At 45.9% G+C, this 20,031-nt stretch overlaps 1 protein-coding gene across 49 annotated transcripts in view; it reads right to left on the reverse strand.

The window, feature by feature from the left end:
• Positions 1 to 16,959, reverse strand: part of LOC144111913 (uncharacterized) — a 420,777-nt gene extending 403,818 nt beyond the window's left edge. For 32 of the 49 annotated variants that reach the window (XM_077645003.1, XM_077644993.1, XM_077645002.1 and 29 more), the window contains exons 1-2: positions 16,890 to 16,959; positions 16,193 to 16,251 (exon numbers count right to left, since the gene is read on the reverse strand). In XM_077645003.1, the coding sequence (XP_077501129.1) occupies positions 16,193 to 16,229 (37 nt within the window). In that variant the 5' untranslated portion in view covers positions 16,230 to 16,251; positions 16,890 to 16,959. Of the gene's footprint in view, positions 1 to 16,192; positions 16,327 to 16,889 lie in introns of all 49 variants that reach the window. The other 17 variants (XM_077644964.1, XM_077644996.1, XM_077644987.1 and 14 more) reach the window with 10 other exon arrangements.
• Between the last annotated feature and the right edge of the window lie 3,072 nt (positions 16,960 to 20,031).

The raw sequence follows: 20,031 nt of genomic DNA on the forward strand, positions 1-20,031 counted from the left end.
TTTATCATGACAACTGATGATCATGATACCGTCACCTTGTGTCATTGCAAAGAAATTGTTTCCGTCTTGTACCGCCCTCCACAAAGAAATATCAAGGTGTTTTTGAATAAACTCGATGACCTATTGGAATATGAAAACACAAATAGCTTTAGTTTAATTGGTGGGGGTGACTTGAATATCAACATCTTATCAGATAATAACCATGCAAATGATCTTAGAAATAGGATTCAAGCTTCTGGCTTCATAGACCTGATCACCTCGCCAACCCAAGTTACAGTTTCAAGCTGCTCTGCCTTTGACCTCTTGATTACATCCAACACAAGCATTGTTACCAGCGCTGGCACTATTACAAGTGACATCAGTGATCACTGTCCGGTTTTTATGACCTGCATCAAAAACACCAACTTAAGAGGGCTCACCAGCTACGAGGCAACTCAGATTTGAACTTTTTCGGTCGATAGATGGCAGCACTTAACTACTACAAAAAAGGAGGGAACTTCTATTTCCCCTCCAGGTGTGTAAATTCTACCCCGACACCCCCTTGACCGCTTCACGGAAGTAGTAGTTCTTCTGCGAACAAAGTAGGGCCGAGAACTTTCTTTGTATATCCTGCCAAAGCTGGAAATAAGAATAACCCCTCTCAAGGGGTGGTGGTCAGAAAATGGACCTTTTTCCAGTAACCCACCACACAGCTGACACAACGAAAAATATGTTTTTGAGTTTGGGTCCCCCTAAGCTCCCTCGAATCTTTTCTAAGAAAATTCACTTACAATGAAAGGTGACAGCTAGGATGGGGTATACAGCCTATGCTGGTTTCCCATAGCCAGAACAGATAAGTGTGAGTCATCTTTTGACACACCTTGGGAACACCTCCCCTTCGGCACTTCGGCCGGCTATTCCGTATTCCGCGTATTCCTCCGTCCCCACACACAATGCAAGCCTGGTGGCCGTGTACGAGTGTGGACGCCGATTCGGCGACGCGGCCTCAGTGAAAAGCTTTTTGCGCTCTCATTGTTTGCGCTGCCAGTGTTTATTTCGCATTGTCTTTGCTGTAAAGTAAGGGCAACAACTCTGATTTGAACTTTTTCTGTCGATAGATGGTAGCACTTAAGCAAAAGGGCGGGAAGCGAGTTCTTGGTTAGCCCTGTTTACATGAACCAATAACGTCTGGTTGAGTAGGGGGTCGGGCTGAGCGAGGTCCACCCAACTCGACCAGTGCGTGTTTAGATGAACTTGATTTTAGGGAGTTGAGACCGGTTCAACTGCAGCGACACCAAGCGTCGAGCGAGCAAGCAGTGGCAGCCTCCGAAATTGGGGCCGCCATCGCTGTACAGGAGGCGCGACGGCGCACGTGATAAGCAAGTGATAACCAAAAGAGCAAACGACGCACTGGGTGTACAACTGTTGCCAGATTATCTTAAAGCGTTTGGCAACGCTGGTCAAACAGGTGTTTCCTCCCGACCCATGACTGTGTGATAGAATGGTGCAGGTCCTTTGTCCAATTCCTCAATGGCGTGGGCCGTCTTGCTAACCCCCATCGATCGCTTTGTCATGGTAGGGAACGCTGTGCAGCTTGTCAAAACAGCGCGCCAGCTCAACGTCACGCACCATAAGGTTGAGCAAAAAAGGAAAGCAGAAATCCTTTCAGAAAACTGCCCAAGCAAGAAAAAAAGGGAAGAAAGAGCTCAAGTCCGTCCAAGTTCTGAGTAAAAACCTGCGCACACGAACACAGACAACCAAGAGGTTGGTGGTAGAGTGTAGTAGCGACAAAAATATGCTGATGCCAGGTGGAGCCACGTCGCAGTGGTTACATATGGCACGAATTTCAAATCCCCGCAGAAAATACATACACAACTTTCAGAGCCTGTAAAACGCAAACACTAGGCTCGATATGGATGAAAATTGCGGCTTAACAACCAAGAGAGAAAAAGGAAGGGAATGTTGCGGACGAAATTTTGATATGTGGCTTAGTTTTTTCACAAGATGACATGAAATACCGACATATCTAAAAGTGGAATTTTTCTGGATATTTACCACTGAATTGTAAAAAAAATTAAACTTAAAAAATAAAATCTGTCCGCAACATTTCCTCTGTTCACTAAAAAAGAAAACGCTGCCCCAAACCTCATGAAAATCTGTCCATTTTTAGACACGATACAGCTTCTGAAAGTTCCCATGTATTTCCTATGGACACTGTCACTGGTGAACCCTCTTAAGCCAAAAAATCAGAGAATCATTCAGTTTTCAGCCTATTGGAGTCATTCAAAAATAATATTAGCACATGTGACTGGAGCCCGGCGTTTAATGAAACAGCTGTTGGCGAAGCATACTCCAAGTTCATAAAGATATTTATGCGAGTGTATACTGCACGCTTCCCATTTAGAACACCAAGTCGTTCTAAAAAGGCAAAAAACAAAATGTGGGTGACCCGGGATCACCTGAAGCAAACCAAACATAAAAACTGTCCTTACTTTCAACTCTTTGCATACGCACAGAGGAATACCTTAAAACAATCCATGGTAAAACAGCGTGGAAAAACACGAGGACGGAGCAAACACGATGACACGAGCGCTGACTTTACATGGCGATTTATTACGCACATGTGTACATATACTATTCCCGCCATACACTAAACAGAACAAAAATATTGAAGAAATACTGCGTCATCACTGAACATCTTAAATCTACATTTCTACAAATGCATGCTCCAAACAGGTGATTTCACGGTTAGCAGTGATAATGAGGGCTTGCTAATGCATGCTGCACCCCCCTTGTCAATGTGATCTGCCTCTACTAGTTCCCTTACTATCTGATCTTTATGTTTGAAGATGACGGATGTCTGATGAAGCAATGGGGCGCACGTGTGCTTAGGTTGCCTGCAGTGCAGCGCCAAATTCGAACCAGCTGCCCTGTCCAAAGAATTGTGATGCTCCCTCAGCCGTTCGTTGAGACGTCTCATCGCCCAGTCTGGCCAACATGCCACCCACCGCATGAAAGGGGGATCTTGTACACTACACCTTCGACGCACTCAACCCTCCTCTCTACGTGCGCTGTGGTACAACCACCACCGATCCTCCTTCCTAGTAGGCCCTCTCGCTTCCGCTGCACAGCTCGGCAAATGTTGCTCAATTAATTGCAAGACGAAAATACAATATCAATTTGAAATTTTAGCCCAACTTTCTTCAGACGGTGTGATAATGCGTGGACGTATGGGATGACAGCAATCTTCCGGCGCTCCGAGGCTTCATTTTCCTGAGGAACACGCTTATGGTCCCTTTTAATTTGGCCATCAAACCTTTCGCACAACATTTCGATAGTAGCCTTTCGTTTCTGGGCATTCTAAGCTGGTAAAGGATTGCAGTGCCCTGTCTTGTGTTCGCACCGCTCTCACCAAGTCGTGTGTCCATCTTATTGCGGAAGGTGTGCAAGGCCAAACTTCCAGGCTTAAGGACGCTGGTTTTTCAGTCGTTAGTATCGTGTTCCACTTTGTTTTATTTCTGATGGACATTTCACGAACTGCTTTTACTAGTAGCTAGTTTTACTGTTAACCGAAGGCCCTTCGGGGCGACTGAAGCTGCCAAGCAGGTGCTGAGGTTATCGATGACGTACAGGCACTCCTGGATTTCGTGCCTCTGACGACAACAAAGTTGATCCTTCATGTCGGCACTAACGATATTATGTCAAGCTCCAAAGCAACAGCGTTCAAAAGGTATAGCGCCCTACTTGGTTACATCAAGAGAGCGCCCAGAAATCACCCGAATATATGCGAGCCTCATCTTGCCAAGGACGCCAGACCGTCGTCGAGGGAACCAAAATGGCGCGTTCGTGCACCGCTGCAACCAAGAAGCCAGCCACTTCAATCACCTTCTGCAACACTACTGTCGGCGTTCGCAACTCGTCTCCTTCCTACAGCACGGCTTCGAATGGCTACCGACGGCCCGTTTTCTAGCAGCTGACGGCCTGCACCCAAATTTCGAAGGCGTTGCACTACATTGAAGAACCACGTTGCGCATTCAAAAGAGATAAACACAGAAAAAAGCCAAGAAGACGAAAAGAGTGCAAACTATCAACTGAGTTTCTCTGAGTGAAGGTGCCTTATACATGCAGAATCACAGCAAAAAGAACAAGGGGAATGAGAGAGCGGGGAAGGGGGTACAGCCAGTCATCTCCTGATCAACATGTGCGTAGAAAATACTTCTCCACCTTGTACAATTTCTTCTTGGCTTTTTCCTGTGTTTGTCTCTTTTGAATGTGCAACGTGGTTCTTCAAAGCAATGCACCAACTAGCCCAACAAGTTCTTCTAAATTGCACTACTTGCTGGCCATCTCAGAAAGATCTGTTTCAAGCCGTTCTACAACAAATCTTCTCCTTCCTGGAATGACTGCGCGCCTGCACATGCTCCTCAACTCTGCACCGAAATTTCAAGTGCTGAAACTCTTCTTCCACGTAACCAGCCACATCGCCCCAGTCTTTCATCAAGACCCACTTCTAGTGGTCCTTCCTTAAAAAACCACCCTCCTGCTCCTCCGTCCAGCATCAACGAATGGCCTACATTAGCGTCCACTGCTTCCGTAAAGCATCTTCTTAACCACAACTGCTACTTCTGCTGCTACAAGTAGTAGCAACCGCCTGTCTACTAGCCGCACTATTAACCTAACGTCAATGAACAAGACGCCACTTCAGCCACCCAATGAAAATGCAGTAGCTTCTTCAGCCCAAAGCACCCCACGCTCAAGGAACTCCACGTCTGGCATACTACTGTCAACGAGTGCGCCTTCGACTCACCCACTATGTGCAAGTGTAGGACCTATTTCAGCCTCGAGCAGTTCGTCGACCACCTTTAAGCCTAAGCCACACTCCGCAACAGCACGTCGGACTACCACTGCTATATCCCAATTTAACCACCACAACCTCCGCAGTACCAATCGGAACGTCTCCCGGCCTAGGAAGCATGACTGACTAGCCATGCCATTTTCAGGTAACTGTGAATCTACGTCTGTTTCACTCGGATTTCTAAAGCTTTCAAAACTTGCCAAAAAATGTATTTGTCATGATTTGCATACTTCCAGCCTTAGCACCTACTTGGCAGCACTATGCCTCTTCCAAAAGTGCTTGTTAACAAAGAGTACCAAATGCGCTCCCATTACAAACTCGGTTGTGTCGAATCAGCTGCATTAGAAAAATATGAAACCAAAAAACTAAATGAACTTCGCGCCTTAAAAACAAGAAAGTTACTTCGTGACAACGTGGAACACTCTTTTCCCCAGCAACAACTTAATGGTTATAAACTCGCTCCTCTTCAACAGCCGCAGATTGCCCCTCTGCTTTCTCGGCAGTGCCTGCCATCAACAAAGAACTTAGTAGTCAAGATAAATCAACCGCAATAAATCTCTCTGCTTACAAATTAACCTAGGAAGAAAGCAACGTGTTTGTCCCATGGCCTTAGTTTTTGCCCCTCTATAGGCGGCTACAGCGAGTTCCAGCTGTTGAAAGATTTGGACAATTTTGCCCGCAACCCGTGCCTTCGAGAATTTTTTATGACAAACCTAATTCTAATGCCCCGCACAATCCATTGCCATCTTACAAGCACTGGGCTCCTCCAACACAGCAGGACGAGTGCCTAGAGTTATATATTGGTGCTGTACAAAAAGATATTTTACAACTGTACAAGAGTAAGGTATCTTTCCACCGTAATCTTTCAGTTCGCGAAACTAAAGCAATGAAACAGTTAGCATCCTGTAATGAAATCATCATTAAGCCTGCTGACAAGGGTGGAGCTGTGGTTGTAATGAACAAGAGTGATTATGTCGCAGAGGCACACAGGCAGCTAGCAGACAGTTTTTATCGACTTCTAGACTATGACCCCACAAATCAGTTCAAAGAAATTCTCAAGAATAGATTGCTAGACCTTTATAATGATAACCAAATTACAGAAAATATTTTTCGCTCAATCATTCCACTTAGCCCGGTTGCTGGTAGGTTCTACTTGTTAACAAAAATCCATAAAGTAAACATTCCAGGTCAACCCATCGTTTCTGGTGTCGGCACTGTTACGAAAAATCTATCCCATTACGTCCATACGCCAATTAATAGAATTCCGCCACAATTCCGTCCTACGTAAAGGACACTACTATCTTCCTGTCCGATATCATTGATCTTGTCATTCCTCAGGGTTCTTTGCTTGTCACTCTGGACATCACTTCACTCTATACGAACATTCCGCATGCAGAACGTATCCGGGCAGTCGTGACCGTCTACAGTGAAGCTCGCATTGAAAAGATAGTTGACGGTGGTACATTGGCCACCTTACTTAAACTGATATTAGAACTTAACAACTTTGAGTTTGACGGAAAGCCTTATGTTCAAATTAGTGGCACTTCTATGGGCACGTGCATTGGCCCTAATTATGCAAACATATTTATGGGTTTGTTGGAAACCAAATTTTTGAAAAGCTGGTCATTAGTACCATTTTACTACAGGTGTTACATTGATGATCTATTTCTTATTTGGCCCCATGGCGAAGCCGAGCTGCTTTCATTTACAGCCGATTTCAACAACCTGCATCATTCTATCTCATTTTCCATACGTACTCTAGATGTAAAGTGAATTTTCTTGACGTCACCGTTTCGCTTCATGAACACAGATTGACTACAATGGTGTACCGAAAACCTACTGACCGCCAGCAATATTTGCACTTTGACAGTAGCCATGTCAAACATGTTAAAACCAGCATCCCCTACAGTCAAACACTTCGGTTCAAACGTATCTGCTCGAAACAATCTGACTTTAAAAGCAACTGCGCCACACTTCGTAGAGCGCCCATTAAACAAAATTACCTCCCTCAGCTGATCGATGACGCCATAAAGCGCGCAGATACACAATCCCGAAGGATTCTACTAGCTTAAGAAACACCAGATACTTCCTACTCGAATACCAACCTTGTCCTCACTCATTCTGCATCCGCACCAAAAGTTTTGGCAATCTTAAAAAAACACTAATATTCTCATGCAAAGTGTACGCCTGAAGGAAATATTCGTAGAGCCACCAAGGGCTGTTTGTAGAAGATCAAGAAATCTATGGACATACTAAAGTCTTTAAAAACTACTGCTCCGCAACCCACAGGCTGCCACCCTTGCAACAAGAGCTGCTGTAAAGTTTGTCCGCATATGACTACGTCTCAGAGCGTTAGTAGCACTGGTCCAAACTTTCATTTAAAAATTCAGGGTGACTTCACCTGCGATAGTGCGAACGTCATTTACCTACTCCAGTGTACCATATTTAACCTTCAGTATGTAGGCCAGACAGAAAGCCCCTTTAGATTACGCTTCAATAACCACAGAGCCCATGTTAAATCCCTCCCAAACCTGCCCCTATCAAAACATGTTCAGCTCCCAGGTCATTCATTTGATCATATTACAGCTACTATTCTGGAATCTGCATTTAAATCGAATCACGACCGAGAAATTAAAGAGTCTTTCCTGATCTATAAGTTTAATGCAGTATGTTCTGGTTTGAACGAAAGCACGGGGAAATTAAGCACCCTACCAGTTCAAACACCCTGATATCCACGATGTTAGTGCTATTCTTTTTCTTCATGCATATTGCACCACGCGTTTGCATTTATTCGCACCTGTATGTTTAACTTGCCGCTGCACCATATAGCTAAAATTTCGCTACGTTCATCTTTTTACATCACAGCAAGGGTATGCTTCTTATTTCTTTTTTTCTTGTGCTTGGACAGAACAGGCAGATAGCGTCATGAGTTACTTTTTTTGTCAGGATGTAATAAAAGATAATACTGTTACCATTTATGCTGCTTTATCGTGACCATGTTTTTTAGAGACCGTGCGTTTTTTTTAGTGTTTTTAGAGTGTAGAGCTTCTCGCTTCTCAAATTTTGCTGTCCAGTAATTCTGGTTTCTCATCTTTGGACTGTAAGCATGACACGTTTAATCATATGTCATCGCATTTTATAGCTAAGAGTGTTAACGCACTAAATTTCACAACGTACCCCTCCTGTTTAGCCATTGTGGCCCACATTCGTGTACCTACATATCGCATTTTAGTCACGTGTGTTAACCCTTCACTGACGACTGTTGCCCACAGGCAACACACCAGAAAATATTTTTTTTCTGGTTCAGTTTTGGTTTTGGACGCTTTTGTTTTACTCCAAACTCCGCCCATCTTACTACCACATGGGCATGTGGCGCCATCTGACGTATAATAAAGAAATTGAAGAAGAGGAAAAAGAAGTTTGGCGCGGAAATCTCTGCACAGCAGTCGCCTACACGACTTCAGACTCTGACCGTCAATTTCCTGGTAAGCGCTCGTTTTTTTCTCCATGGATTTTTGCACTTGCTTAGAAGAACGCCTCAGTTTGCTCTTTTTCGAATTACGTCTATGGCTCTGCTAATTTGCGCCCGTAAGGGCGCGTCTCGTGTTTGTTGCCCATAGGCAACACCTGGCACTATGCTGTGTTTTTCGTCCCGTTGAGTTTACAGTGTGCCTTTTTTGTGTTTGTCTGCTAAACTGCCTAGGCGGATAACGTACGTGCTGCACGGCCTCATGCAGGACACACGGATGGATCCCAACATATTTTATGGAAAAATAGCCGCAAAGGCGCCCCCAGAACACAGTGATGACTCTGATATGGAGTCGTCAAGCGACGAAGAACCAGAGAATGCTCCTTCAGCCCGGGCATGTAAGCATTCATTTTGTTGCCACAGCCGGAATTACGCAAACATTCAATTCGAGGCACAAATGAAGTAGCGTCCGTTGCCGAAGGAAGAGGTGCGATGTAGAGTGGGGGGGGGGGACTCGACCACAAGGGCGTATTTGGCTCGGTGCTCCCGCGTGTAGCCGCCGACTCCTGTCACGACAGACAATACCATGCGTTCCCCATTTCCCTGCCTATATATATGAGACGCATGGTAGCGCGTGGCGCTCCGTTTATGCTGCGCAGTAGGAGTTTCTTTGTGCGTTTGCAACACCATCTTTACTTACGCATCTATCGAAACCGTAATTCTTCAGTTTGTGTTATTAGGACTGCCTTATTCACACGGGTACTTCATGTAATAATTTTTTATTACGTTTGCCTTTTTTTTTTCAGCATGTTTATATCGCATCTGCTTTCTGTTTAATTTGCACAGCTCTTTCAGCTGACTGTCAAGATGAAGGCATCTCTAGAACTCCAAGCACAGACAATATTGAAGAAATTTCCAAGCCTTCGAAAAATGGTCCTGCATGGAGTGTTGTCCAAGGCTCCACTGGTAATACCATGCCAAAGTGGAAGGACGCACCGCCCTGTCCATCCCCGGTTGAGTCTCCAATCAGTTATTTTAGAGAATTTTTTGACATGGATTTTTTGTCTCTAATCTGTGAGCAGTCTTCCCTGTATAGCGCTCAGAGGAATCCCAACAAAGTTACTACAATGACTGTCAACGATTTGGAGCAGTTTATCGGTACAGTGCTCACTATGTCAATTATGAAGCTGCCTCAAACGCGCATGTACTGGTCGGAAAGGTTCGGCATCAGTCAAGTTGCCGACACCATGACGAGAGACAGATGGGAAGAAATCAAACAGTCACTGCACTTCAATGACAACCAGGAGGCACCGGACCTCAATAATGCCGAACGCGACAGGTTGTACAAAGTGCGGCCCCAACTGGACCACGTGGTCTCCAAATGCCGTGAAATACCAAAATCTCAGAAACTATGCGTTGATGAGCAGCTGGTGCCTTTCAAAGGCCGCAGCTCATTGAAGCAGTACTTGCCAAACAAGCCAAAGAAATGGGGTTATAAACTATTCCTTCTCTGCGATGAGTGCGGCATAATGTACAACTTTGAAGTGTACACAGGCAAAATTTTTCCGCAGCCGGGTTTTCCAGACGTCGGTGCCAGCGGCAACATCGTTCTCAGAATGGCGAGTGTCGTGCCTCGCGGTCTAGACTACATCCTGTATTTTGACAACTGGTTTTGCAGTGTGGACTTACAGGCGGTCCTCAAAAAGGCTGGTATCAGTTCCGTAGGCACAGTACGCGAAGCTCGCCTGAAAGGATGCAAACTTCCATCCGACAAAGAGCTAAAAAAGAAAGGGCGTGGCTCTTACGTGGAGATGGAGACGACATTTGAAGGGGTGAGTCTGAGGGCTGTGAAGTGGTTTGACAATCGCCCCGTCACGCTGCTGTCCACATTTGCATCGGCATCACCAGAGAATACTGTGAAGCGCTTTGACAAGAAGACCCGAACGTCGGTGAGCATAACTCGTCCTTCTATTGTAGGTGTCTACAATGAGTGCATGGGCGGTGTGGATCTAATGGACATGCTTGTGGCGCTGTACCGCATCAACTTGAGATCCAAAAAGTGGTACAGGCGGCTATTCTTCCATTTATTGGATGTCGTAATCGTCAACTGCTGGCTCCTGTACCGCCGAGATGCAACCGCGGCTAAGGTGCCACGCAACCAGCAAATGACCCTACTGCTTTTGAAAGCAGAGATAGCGTGCGTTTTGAAACAGCAGGGAAAGGTTGCAGCACCTTCCAGAAGGCAACAAAATTGAAAATGAACTACAAGCGAAGAAGCGCCGTGGGCCAGCAGCTCTTGTACCCTGCAAGGAGATTAGGCTGGACACTATTGATCACCTCCCGATGTTTTCTCCCAAAAAAGGTCGATGCAAATACCCCAACTGCACAGGCATTACACGTGTAATGTGCAGAAAGTGTAACGTACACCTTTGTTTCACTCCAGAAAAAGAGTGCATATACAAGTTCCACACTACCCCGTAAGAATTGTGCAATGACGCCTCCTTAAGGACTCATGCCTACTGTTGCCCACAGGCAACAAAGCTATATTTCAGCTGATATGTATAGCAATTTTTTGTGTTTAGAAAGTATGCATTGTCATGCTCTAATAAGTGCAGATATGAGAGAAATAAATGATTTTTTCAAGTATTTTATTGTCTCGTCAATAAAGGGTTAAGTTTTTTTTCTTCTGTACATTATATGTTAGTACGTTTTTTTTCGCACTCGCCGTCATATTCTGTGTCCTCCATTCCTATTCTGTTAGTCTGATGAAGGTATATATATATATATATATATATATATATATATATATATATATATATATTGTTATGGTTTGTGTGGAAGCAGAGTGACTGCTACAGCTTCAAATCTTGTTTTTAGTTTTAGCTCACGAGCCAGGACACCGTTTTTCACTATGATGGCGACACCTCCTGACCGCATGCTCGCCTGTTCTCAGTTGAGACGGAAAACAGTATAATTCTTAAGAAAATTATTTTTTAGAGGCCCAAAATTTGTCTCTTGTAGCAACAGGAGCGTGTGCTCCAAGGAATCTTTTATGTTGCTGTAGTTGTTCAGAGGTCCTCTACAGTTCCATTGAATTATGAAAGCCATCTTAATTTTGTATTTCTATGGAGTGAAAAACTAGATCAAATTGTTTACGGCCCCATGACTGGGAGCCTGTCTTTTTTTTTTTTTTTACCAATCCAGATAGCTCCGCCGACCACCCAACGTGCATGGCACGGGGCTGCTGGGTCGTGTCCATTGCCTCTGCAGAGGCGCTGGACGACCGTGCAGGGCGTTAGACCTCGACCTGTGGGAGGAGGTCTTGAGGGCCACTGACCTGCGGGCCTGGGTGGCCTCTTTTTGGGCTGGTGGAGTAGTGCTACCTACTCCACCCAGGGACACGGATGGCCCCGCCCTAGTCTCACTGTGAGTGGCCTGGGCAGGTGCCAAAGCCTGGTGTAGTGCGCTGGGCCCACACACCACATCAGTGAAGTTTGTTTTTGCTGTGAAGGAGAATGTGTTTGTGTGCATCCCCTTCTGGCTTCTTTTAAAGAAATGTTTTCAGTAGTTTTCAGTGTGATTATTTCTTTTTCTTTCTTCCAGGACGGACAAACCCTGGAGTATGCAGCATGGTCTCCATCACAGTTTGCGCAGCGTGGGGCGCCATCACAGTCATCAGAAGAGTGATCTTTCGAAGCGTGAAATCTCTGTAAACTGTGGCCGAACCTCTGGCAGTTAAAGCATCGTCAACGATTAGGAATAGAAGGGCTCACATTAATTTTCAGATAGTCCACTTCAATTGAGTCTGGGAGAGTACTGTGCGCAAATGTCAAGACTGAGTTTTGTCGGGATTTCTTTGCCCTCTTTTCTTATTCTGATCCTGTGGACATCAACGACGTTTTATTCAGCAAGCCCTTCTTTGATTTCTTGTTCAGCGAGGTCGAGGAAATTATTCTCTGAAGTTACACCATGGACTGTGTTGAGGGATCGATGGGCAGTGATGGAGACAGATATGTCACCTATGGACACAATGTTGGAAAGTTTTGAGAGTTGGACATTATCTCGGAGTTCGAGCAAGAGGTCTCCACTAGCCATTTTTGTAACCTTGTAGCCTAAGCCCAAGGCACCCGTCAGGCATTTTTCGACAATGAATGGAGAGATTATTCTAGCAGATTTCTCTGTTTGTTCACTATGTATCACATGAAATTTTGAAAAACTTTGCTTCTTTTTCTGCAGGAACTGCTGGGTTACATCGGTCCACCCTCTCTTGAGAGGGCGATCTGTTGATGAGAGAAGATTAGCCATAGAATATGTTGTGTTTCGGCTACGGTGCCAGCCACCCACCATGGAGCCCAACGAAAGGACGGGGCAGGTACTTGCAAGCAAGTCCTGCCCACGCCAGCTGTACACCCCAGCTATAACCAAATATGACGCAACTCGGGGTGGTTCGCCACACAAGGTTGACCCTAGCCACCAATGAAAAGTGAAAAAAACCGAGAAGGGAGGAGGAGACAGGAGAGTTGTGAGAAAGAGATAGGAAAGTGAAAGGTGGAGGGGAGGACAGGAAAAGGCAACTGCCGATTTCCCCCAGTCGGGTCGGAGGTGCCGTCTGCAGGCAGCTGGGGCCAAAGTGGTGTGTTGCCTCCGCCGAGGGGCCTTAAAGGTCCAAACACTCGGCATCAGCTTAACCACCAGGATCCCCTTTTCCCCGGACACGGCGATGCCACGCACGGCGAGGCGCGGGTGCTCAGGTCCGTGGTGATGCACTGTTCACCATCACCCCCCTGCGGGGATGTCCCTGCGGATGCTCGGGAACCCGTGGTATCGCCACTCACAAACGCCTGCACGCTGTAGATGCCCCTCTGAGGGGCTTTTGAAAGCAAGTGGCTCAACATTTATGTAAGTTGTTTTGTACAACTAAGTGTAGCATATTCAAACGTATGTATACATTTCACTGTACTGTGTATAATTTTGCTTTCTTCTTCCTGTAATGACTCTGAAATGAGAGTTGACAGTATATGTGAATAAAAGAAAAGGTGTGACACTATTCCCGCACCTGTGAAACAGCAATAATGCAGTCTACAAATACATAGGTACTGGTGATTATGACATGGCTATGCTGCATCAAGCGAGTACTTGAGAAAAATTAAGAAAGCTGCAAGGCCGTTTTTTTTTCTTCAAGTTATTCATGCTGACACAACTTAAAGACGCAAAGCCTCAATCCCAATCAGAAGTTTCGAAAGGCATGTGCCATGCACTTTGAATACCCTTTGCCTTGTCTAACCTCCAGTTGTGATACGAAAATGTTGAAACAGAAGCAGCCAACAACCACTTCAAAGTGGAGGGTCAGCTTTTCCAATTAAGTGCTAGACAGGTGGCTCCAATATGAAAGGAGACCTTTGCTGTTTGCAGGAAAGCTGGCCAGCTTATGTCATGAGACATCCACCAAATTGCCCACTTGAGACACTTTTATGTTTTTGCACTTAATTCAATGGAAGCTGCAGACCTAAGCAAGGCACAGACTTCATGCAATTACTGAAAACCTGGTAAGCAGAAACTTTCACAAGTGCTCCACTGAGAAGCAAACCTTGTGGCTCAAAGAGTTTCAATGCCCATCACGACAAGCAAGTCAGTGCAGTGCCACTGCACTGCCTAGCAAAGGAGGCGACACCCAAGAGCCTACAGCCGGCATGGACAACCTTGACAGCCCATCCATTTCCCCCCCAACTGGCAATGCCCCAATCTCAAGGCACCCAAGTTGGATTTGGTACTAATTTCATTTGTTGCTGCCCAAATGCAAAACCAACCCTCAGCCTTCATGCCTCACTTGCACTGCCAGGCCATAAGGAGTGTGAGGCAAAGCTGGGAACAGGACAGCACTTCCTTTTAGTCGCCGAGGGTAGAACGAGTTGGCTTGTTCCACCAGTGGCAAACTGGCCAACCAGGCACTCCAGGAGGGTGGGTAAGGGAGGGGGGATTGCGTGGCAACTGGGCATGTGTAGAGGCAATGCTACGGGTTTGTGCAAGATCCAGGGCAGGCTGTGGTAGACAATGTAGGTAGGGCTGGGAGGGGGTGTTTGCTGAGTATGCAGAGTGAGGCTACTCGTAGCACTGGGTGGGGGGAAGGCAGCGTCTGGGGGCCTCGCTGATGTTTGTCATAGTGGGTGTTTATGTTGTGCCTGCATTTAAGGCTACCTTCCCAGGTCGGTTGGAAAGGCCATGGGAATGCAGGTGCCCGGTGCGCGATGTCGCAGGCAAGCCGGTGGACCAGCTAGTTTCCTGCAATTCTTGCGTGGCCAAGGACCCACCGGAGCATGGCAGTGCGCGGTCGTAGGTACTCCAGCATGGTGTGCAGGTCGTTTCTAATGGTGGAGGGGATGTGTCCACTTTGGAGCACCCTTATGGCCACCATGGAGTCTGTGTATAACCATGAGGGTTTGGCGCGATGGCTGTAAGGTCCAGTTTGCTCGCCACAATGGGAAGGAGTTGAAGAATGGGTAACAATAACAGTCATGCTACAAGCAGCAACACTAGGTGCTGGTCAAGGTAGTAGCACTAGAATGCTCAGATAAGCAGCACATTGAACTCCACACATGCCCGTCAGTCATTGATGCTCTTGTTTTGGTGCTGTTATAGTTGACGTGCCAACTGCCCAACATACATGCACTGCCTAGGCCCTGTCATACTGCACCAGTTGATGCACACTGACAACACATTTCATCATGGTCATGGCAGGAAGAGAAGCTGGTGCAAGCCCACACCGACCTGTCTTCCAGCCATTTGCACAAAAGCTTGACAAATTTCACAGCGTACTTAAATGCAACTCCCAAGTGGTTTCGCTGCAGACAAACCTGGGCCAAGAGATAAGCAGTCACTTTGGACTTTGATGCTTTAAATCATCTCCTGCATTAAGTTAGAAACCCAGCTACTACATACCCACCACTGGAACACAATGGTTCTTGCACCTGCAGCTTTCACACTACATGTATTCACCTGTTGCCTCCAGAACAGCAGGTACCTGTCTCAGCTTTAATTATGATATTAGGAGCATAAAAAACTTACGTAGGAAGACCGGCACAACTAATATTTGAAGGGTTGCAAGAGAAAGGCACAAAAATGTATTGAAGGGAAGCTGAAAATAAGGTTGCAGGTTACAGAGTGCCATTAAGTTGCACTACACTACCTGTGAGTCTATAACACGAGTCTTGCAGTTCAGAGCACAGTTCTGCAGTGACAAAGTGTGAAACAATGCTTCAGGGCTAGCTTCCATTTAACCTAGGTTCTTGAGCAGGCACTGAGCCTCAAACTATTTCAGTATTGGGCGGATATCAAATTATGCAGCCCAATTCTACATGCAGGCAAGAATACCTTACAAGCAGCAGCCCTAGTGCAATTGTGCCATGCTTGCAACATGCCAAAGCGGTTTGAGGTAGCATGATATGCACAAGTGACCCACTGTTACTGCACACCTGGAGATAAGAAAACATTGCCGCACAGATGAATGCCTTAGGAATAACGTGCAACCCAGGTAATTAACAAAAATATCTTATTCGTTGCATGAAATCAATTAAACAGAGCTTAAGAAGCAACGTGCGACATAATCCACTGCTTGTGATTAAAATCATTACGCTACCGCATGTCAGGCAATTGACAATGAGGGAGCGAGTCATGGTATACATCCGACTGGTCAGACAGCATGTGCACTGAGACCATTTTGCAGCCAGCGTCTCGAGAGCTTCAGCGCCCGCTAATAACAATCTGCCTACTAAGGATCGCCAAGTGGCTGACCGCGGGCAAAGCGAGTGTCGCATCCGCGACGATACCAACCAGCGGTGTCTTTTGGCACAGCATGCGGTCAAGGGCGCACAGGAAAGCCAAAAAGTGCCTACCTGTTGGGTACCTGCGCTGTAACATACGCCGGCTCATCGTTGTGCGCTGGCTACGGTTTCTTCAGGAGGCCACGAAAGGGAAAGCGAGAAGAAAATGCGTCACACGCACGGCTGGGTAAAAGGTTCACTCAGCTCTGAAATGAGGAAACGTGACCCCGCGACGACACGGTTGCGCCTAGTGACCGCGTGCACGCGTTTGTGAGCTGGCGCACAAGCGCGAGCACGGGCCGCTACAGGGGGCTTCCACGCAATACATTTATTCGTTCGATCGAAATGGTAGGCTGCTCCGACGACGAGCCTCAAACACGGCTCACTACTCCCAAGCCCTGCCGTGCCATGTTTTGATATGACGTGACGCCCTTCCTGCTTTATTAACCACCGTTACCCGCACGGCCATGCAAACGTCATATCATTGATTCGTTGTGAAGTGATCGATACTTATTTTTACACTTTCAACGCCCGATCGAACGGTCCTTAGGCTTAGAAAGCAGCTGTATTGTGGTGAACATATGTCACTTCCGTTGGCGACGTGTACCAGCCGCATCGCCTGCGGTGATGAGGATGGCCTGTCGCTACGCTCAGCGTTCGCGCTCTTAGCCAGCCTCACGCAATGAAAAGGGTGGCGCCCCAGCTTTAGCCTCGGACGACCACAATTTGATTATTGAGCATCAACGCGACAAAAAAGTGATCAACATACCAGTAGCACCCACTGGCCAGCAGTCCATCCATACTTATCCGTGTTAGTGCGGGAAAGAAGTGACAGGTGGCACGGCGGTAGCCAAGAACCAGAGCAAAAAATTAGTTTTATGCCAGTTTTCGACAAATTCACTCTAAATAGCCGTTTCTGGTGGTAGTTATTAAGCTCAATACTTTCTGCACAAAACTAAACGTTTTGTTTAAATTCTTAGCATAGGAATAGACTTGCACTAATTACACGATTTTTTTTTTTTTGCAGAGAAACGCCTTCAGTACCATTTAATCGTCTTTAAAATAAACATATCACCGCTATTAAATACTTACAGATATGTAATATTTTTTATTACTGTAGTCAATAAATTTCGAGGATGACCGATTTTGGGGGGCACCAGGGAAGAGTTAATAAAAATAAAATTTGTAACCTCACTTGGCACCACTGGCACCACTGGGAAAACTATCATCTTTAAAGCATCGAGGTGGTGACAGGACACACAATAGGACACGTGCAACTGGAATATTCGGAAGCGTGTCGTGCGCCGGCGGAGAGCTTGTCGTTTCGTGGTTTCAGCGAAACGACCTCGTGTTGTCCAAATCTTTCTTTGTCCATGTTCTTGCTCACTTGTAAACGTGTTTGCTAGAGTCACTAAATAAAGCCTGACTCTAGTGTTTGCAATGCACCAACTCGGCCAAAGGTTCTTGTGGCGGGGGTAGCGCAGCACGAGACAAAGAAGAGAGAGGCGGGACACGACGCTGACTAACAACCAGATTTTTTTAATGCAAGTCTTTGTCTCGTGCTGCGCTGCTCCAGCCACAAGATCATGCACCAACCAGCCCAACTTTTCACGTTGTTAATCGCCCAAAAGTCATGAAATTGGATGAAAGCTCAGGGCAGCTCGACAAATGGATATAGCCGGAGGGCGATAGCACAGCAGGTGCAGATCGTGGTGTGCAAAGTGCCGGAGGTGCAAGGACGGAACGGAGAGGTTGCCAAGGTCGTTGTAGCTGTTAATCGAGAGATAAGGAAGTTAAGCGACGAGAGGGACTTTGAAGTGGCAGACATACACAGGGAAGTGCATAGAGCAGGCTTTGTCAGAGGCTTTACACGAGATGGCATCCATTTTAGTGGAAGGCTAGGAGCAGAGATTGGCTGGCTCCTGGCAGGCCGGGCAGTAGCTTTTTTAGGGGGTCCACTGCAGCTCAGAGCGTAGGGGTAGGTAGAAGTGAAGTAGAAAGTGTAACAATATCGGCTGAGCCCAACAAAATGACCACTAGGAGGTCCAGGAAGAAAACTACTAAAAAGAAATTTAACACCAGGATCAGGTACATAAACATGCAAGGCAGCAGAAAGAGAGCGAAGTGGTCAGAAATAGAACAGCAGTTAAAGGACGAAGAAGTGGGTGTATACACGCTATGTGAGACACATCTCGGGGATCTAGAAGATCCACCGTTTATTGATGGCTGTATATATCTGGGAAGGGAGCAACAGAACAACTACGGAGAGGAAGGGAGGTGGAGTAGGTATGCTGATACATCAAGGAACAAATTGGCAAAGATAAAGTCAACTTGCAAAGAACATGTCTGGGTATCGGGTACAATTACCGGTAAAAGGACATGGCTAGGAGTAGTTTATTTAGGGATGGGACAAATGCAGGCAAGAGAACACGGATCTAGTTAGTGTCTCAATGACGATATAAAGCAGTTTGGAGACGGTGCCGATATTATTCTGCTGGGTGACACGAAACACCACATCGAGAATCTGGATGGATACACAGATTGTAGCAGGAAGTTGATGCTAGACTTCTGTGAGCGACGCAACCTAGTTATTGTAAATAGAGAAACTAAGTGTGAGGGACAAATCACGTGGGAATCCCGTAACAGGCAGATGACCATTGACTACTGCCTGATGTCGCAGGGGATCTATAGCAAGCTCACAATGATGGAAACAGACGAAGAGGGGAAGCACAGCCTGGGAAGTGATCATAAGCGTATTAGTCTGCAGTTAGGAGCCCTGATCAAAAGAGAAATGAAGGGAAGTCAAAAGGGTACACAAAACTGAATGACGAACAAATAGCGCAAATAGCAGCCGGCATAGAGGAAGCAATAGACACACATACCATGGAAAAGTGGGATTATAATCAGTTATAACTCCTCATTAGTACAAAAATAAATGAAGTAAAAGGAGTAAACCGCTGGAGAGGAAAGAGAAAACCAAGAAGTTGGTGGAATAAGGAAATCATTGAGGCCATCGAATAATGACGGTTGGCATCACGGGAATACAGAGAAGCAAAGATGGCTCAGTTATCTGAAGAGGAAATAGGCCAAAAATGAAAAAAATTATCGAAAAAGAAATAACAAGTGCAGGTCTTCGTCCAGGCTAAAATAAAGCAGTCCTCTGATCGCTGGCTGGCTGAAGTTCGCGATGCCACTAAAGGGAGCCAAGAAAATTCTGGAACCATATAAGCTGGCTGGGTAAAATGAATCAAAGAAAGAAGGAACAGATTCAAGATGCTGAGGGAAAATGTTTAGAGGGAGATGATGCTGCGACGTACATTGCATCAGTTAGAGCTAAGTCATTTAGGAGCGATGATAGGGTAATCTCCCAAAATGAGGGAGCAACACAGAACCGCACAATAGAAAACAGCTTAAAATTGACCAGTCTTAACCGGAAAAAGGCAGAAGCAAATATTCCAAAATGCGCATCCGCAGGGATAGACGAAATTCAAATCAAGCTCATTAATGATTGGCCCAAGAGGCAAGGGAACGCTGATAAAAGCATTGGAGGCAGTCATAACAACTAAGCCGATTCCGCACAGATGGAAGTAAAATGAATTTCATTTATAAAGGCAAAGGCGATAAGATGAACATAAAATCCTTCCAACCAATTACGATAACATCAGTTATATACAGGCTGACGATGCAGGAGGTGAAATTAAAAATGCAGTCATGGGTAGAAAGTAATAGAATACTCTGAAAACTTCAGAACGGGTTCAGAAGGTGTAGGCGCTTAGATAATAGCCTGTTCGTGCTTACCCAGTGCATACAAATAGTTAAGGCAGAAAACAGACCTCTGTATTTAGTCTTCCTGGACATAAGCTTTGCATACTACAACGTTAACAGGGAACTACTAAGAACTATTAAAAGAT

Source organism: Amblyomma americanum, unplaced genomic scaffold (genome assembly GCF_052857255.1).
Source record: "Amblyomma americanum isolate KBUSLIRL-KWMA unplaced genomic scaffold, ASM5285725v1 scaffold_13, whole genome shotgun sequence".
Taxonomy (NCBI): Eukaryota; Metazoa; Arthropoda; class Arachnida; order Ixodida; family Ixodidae; genus Amblyomma; species Amblyomma americanum.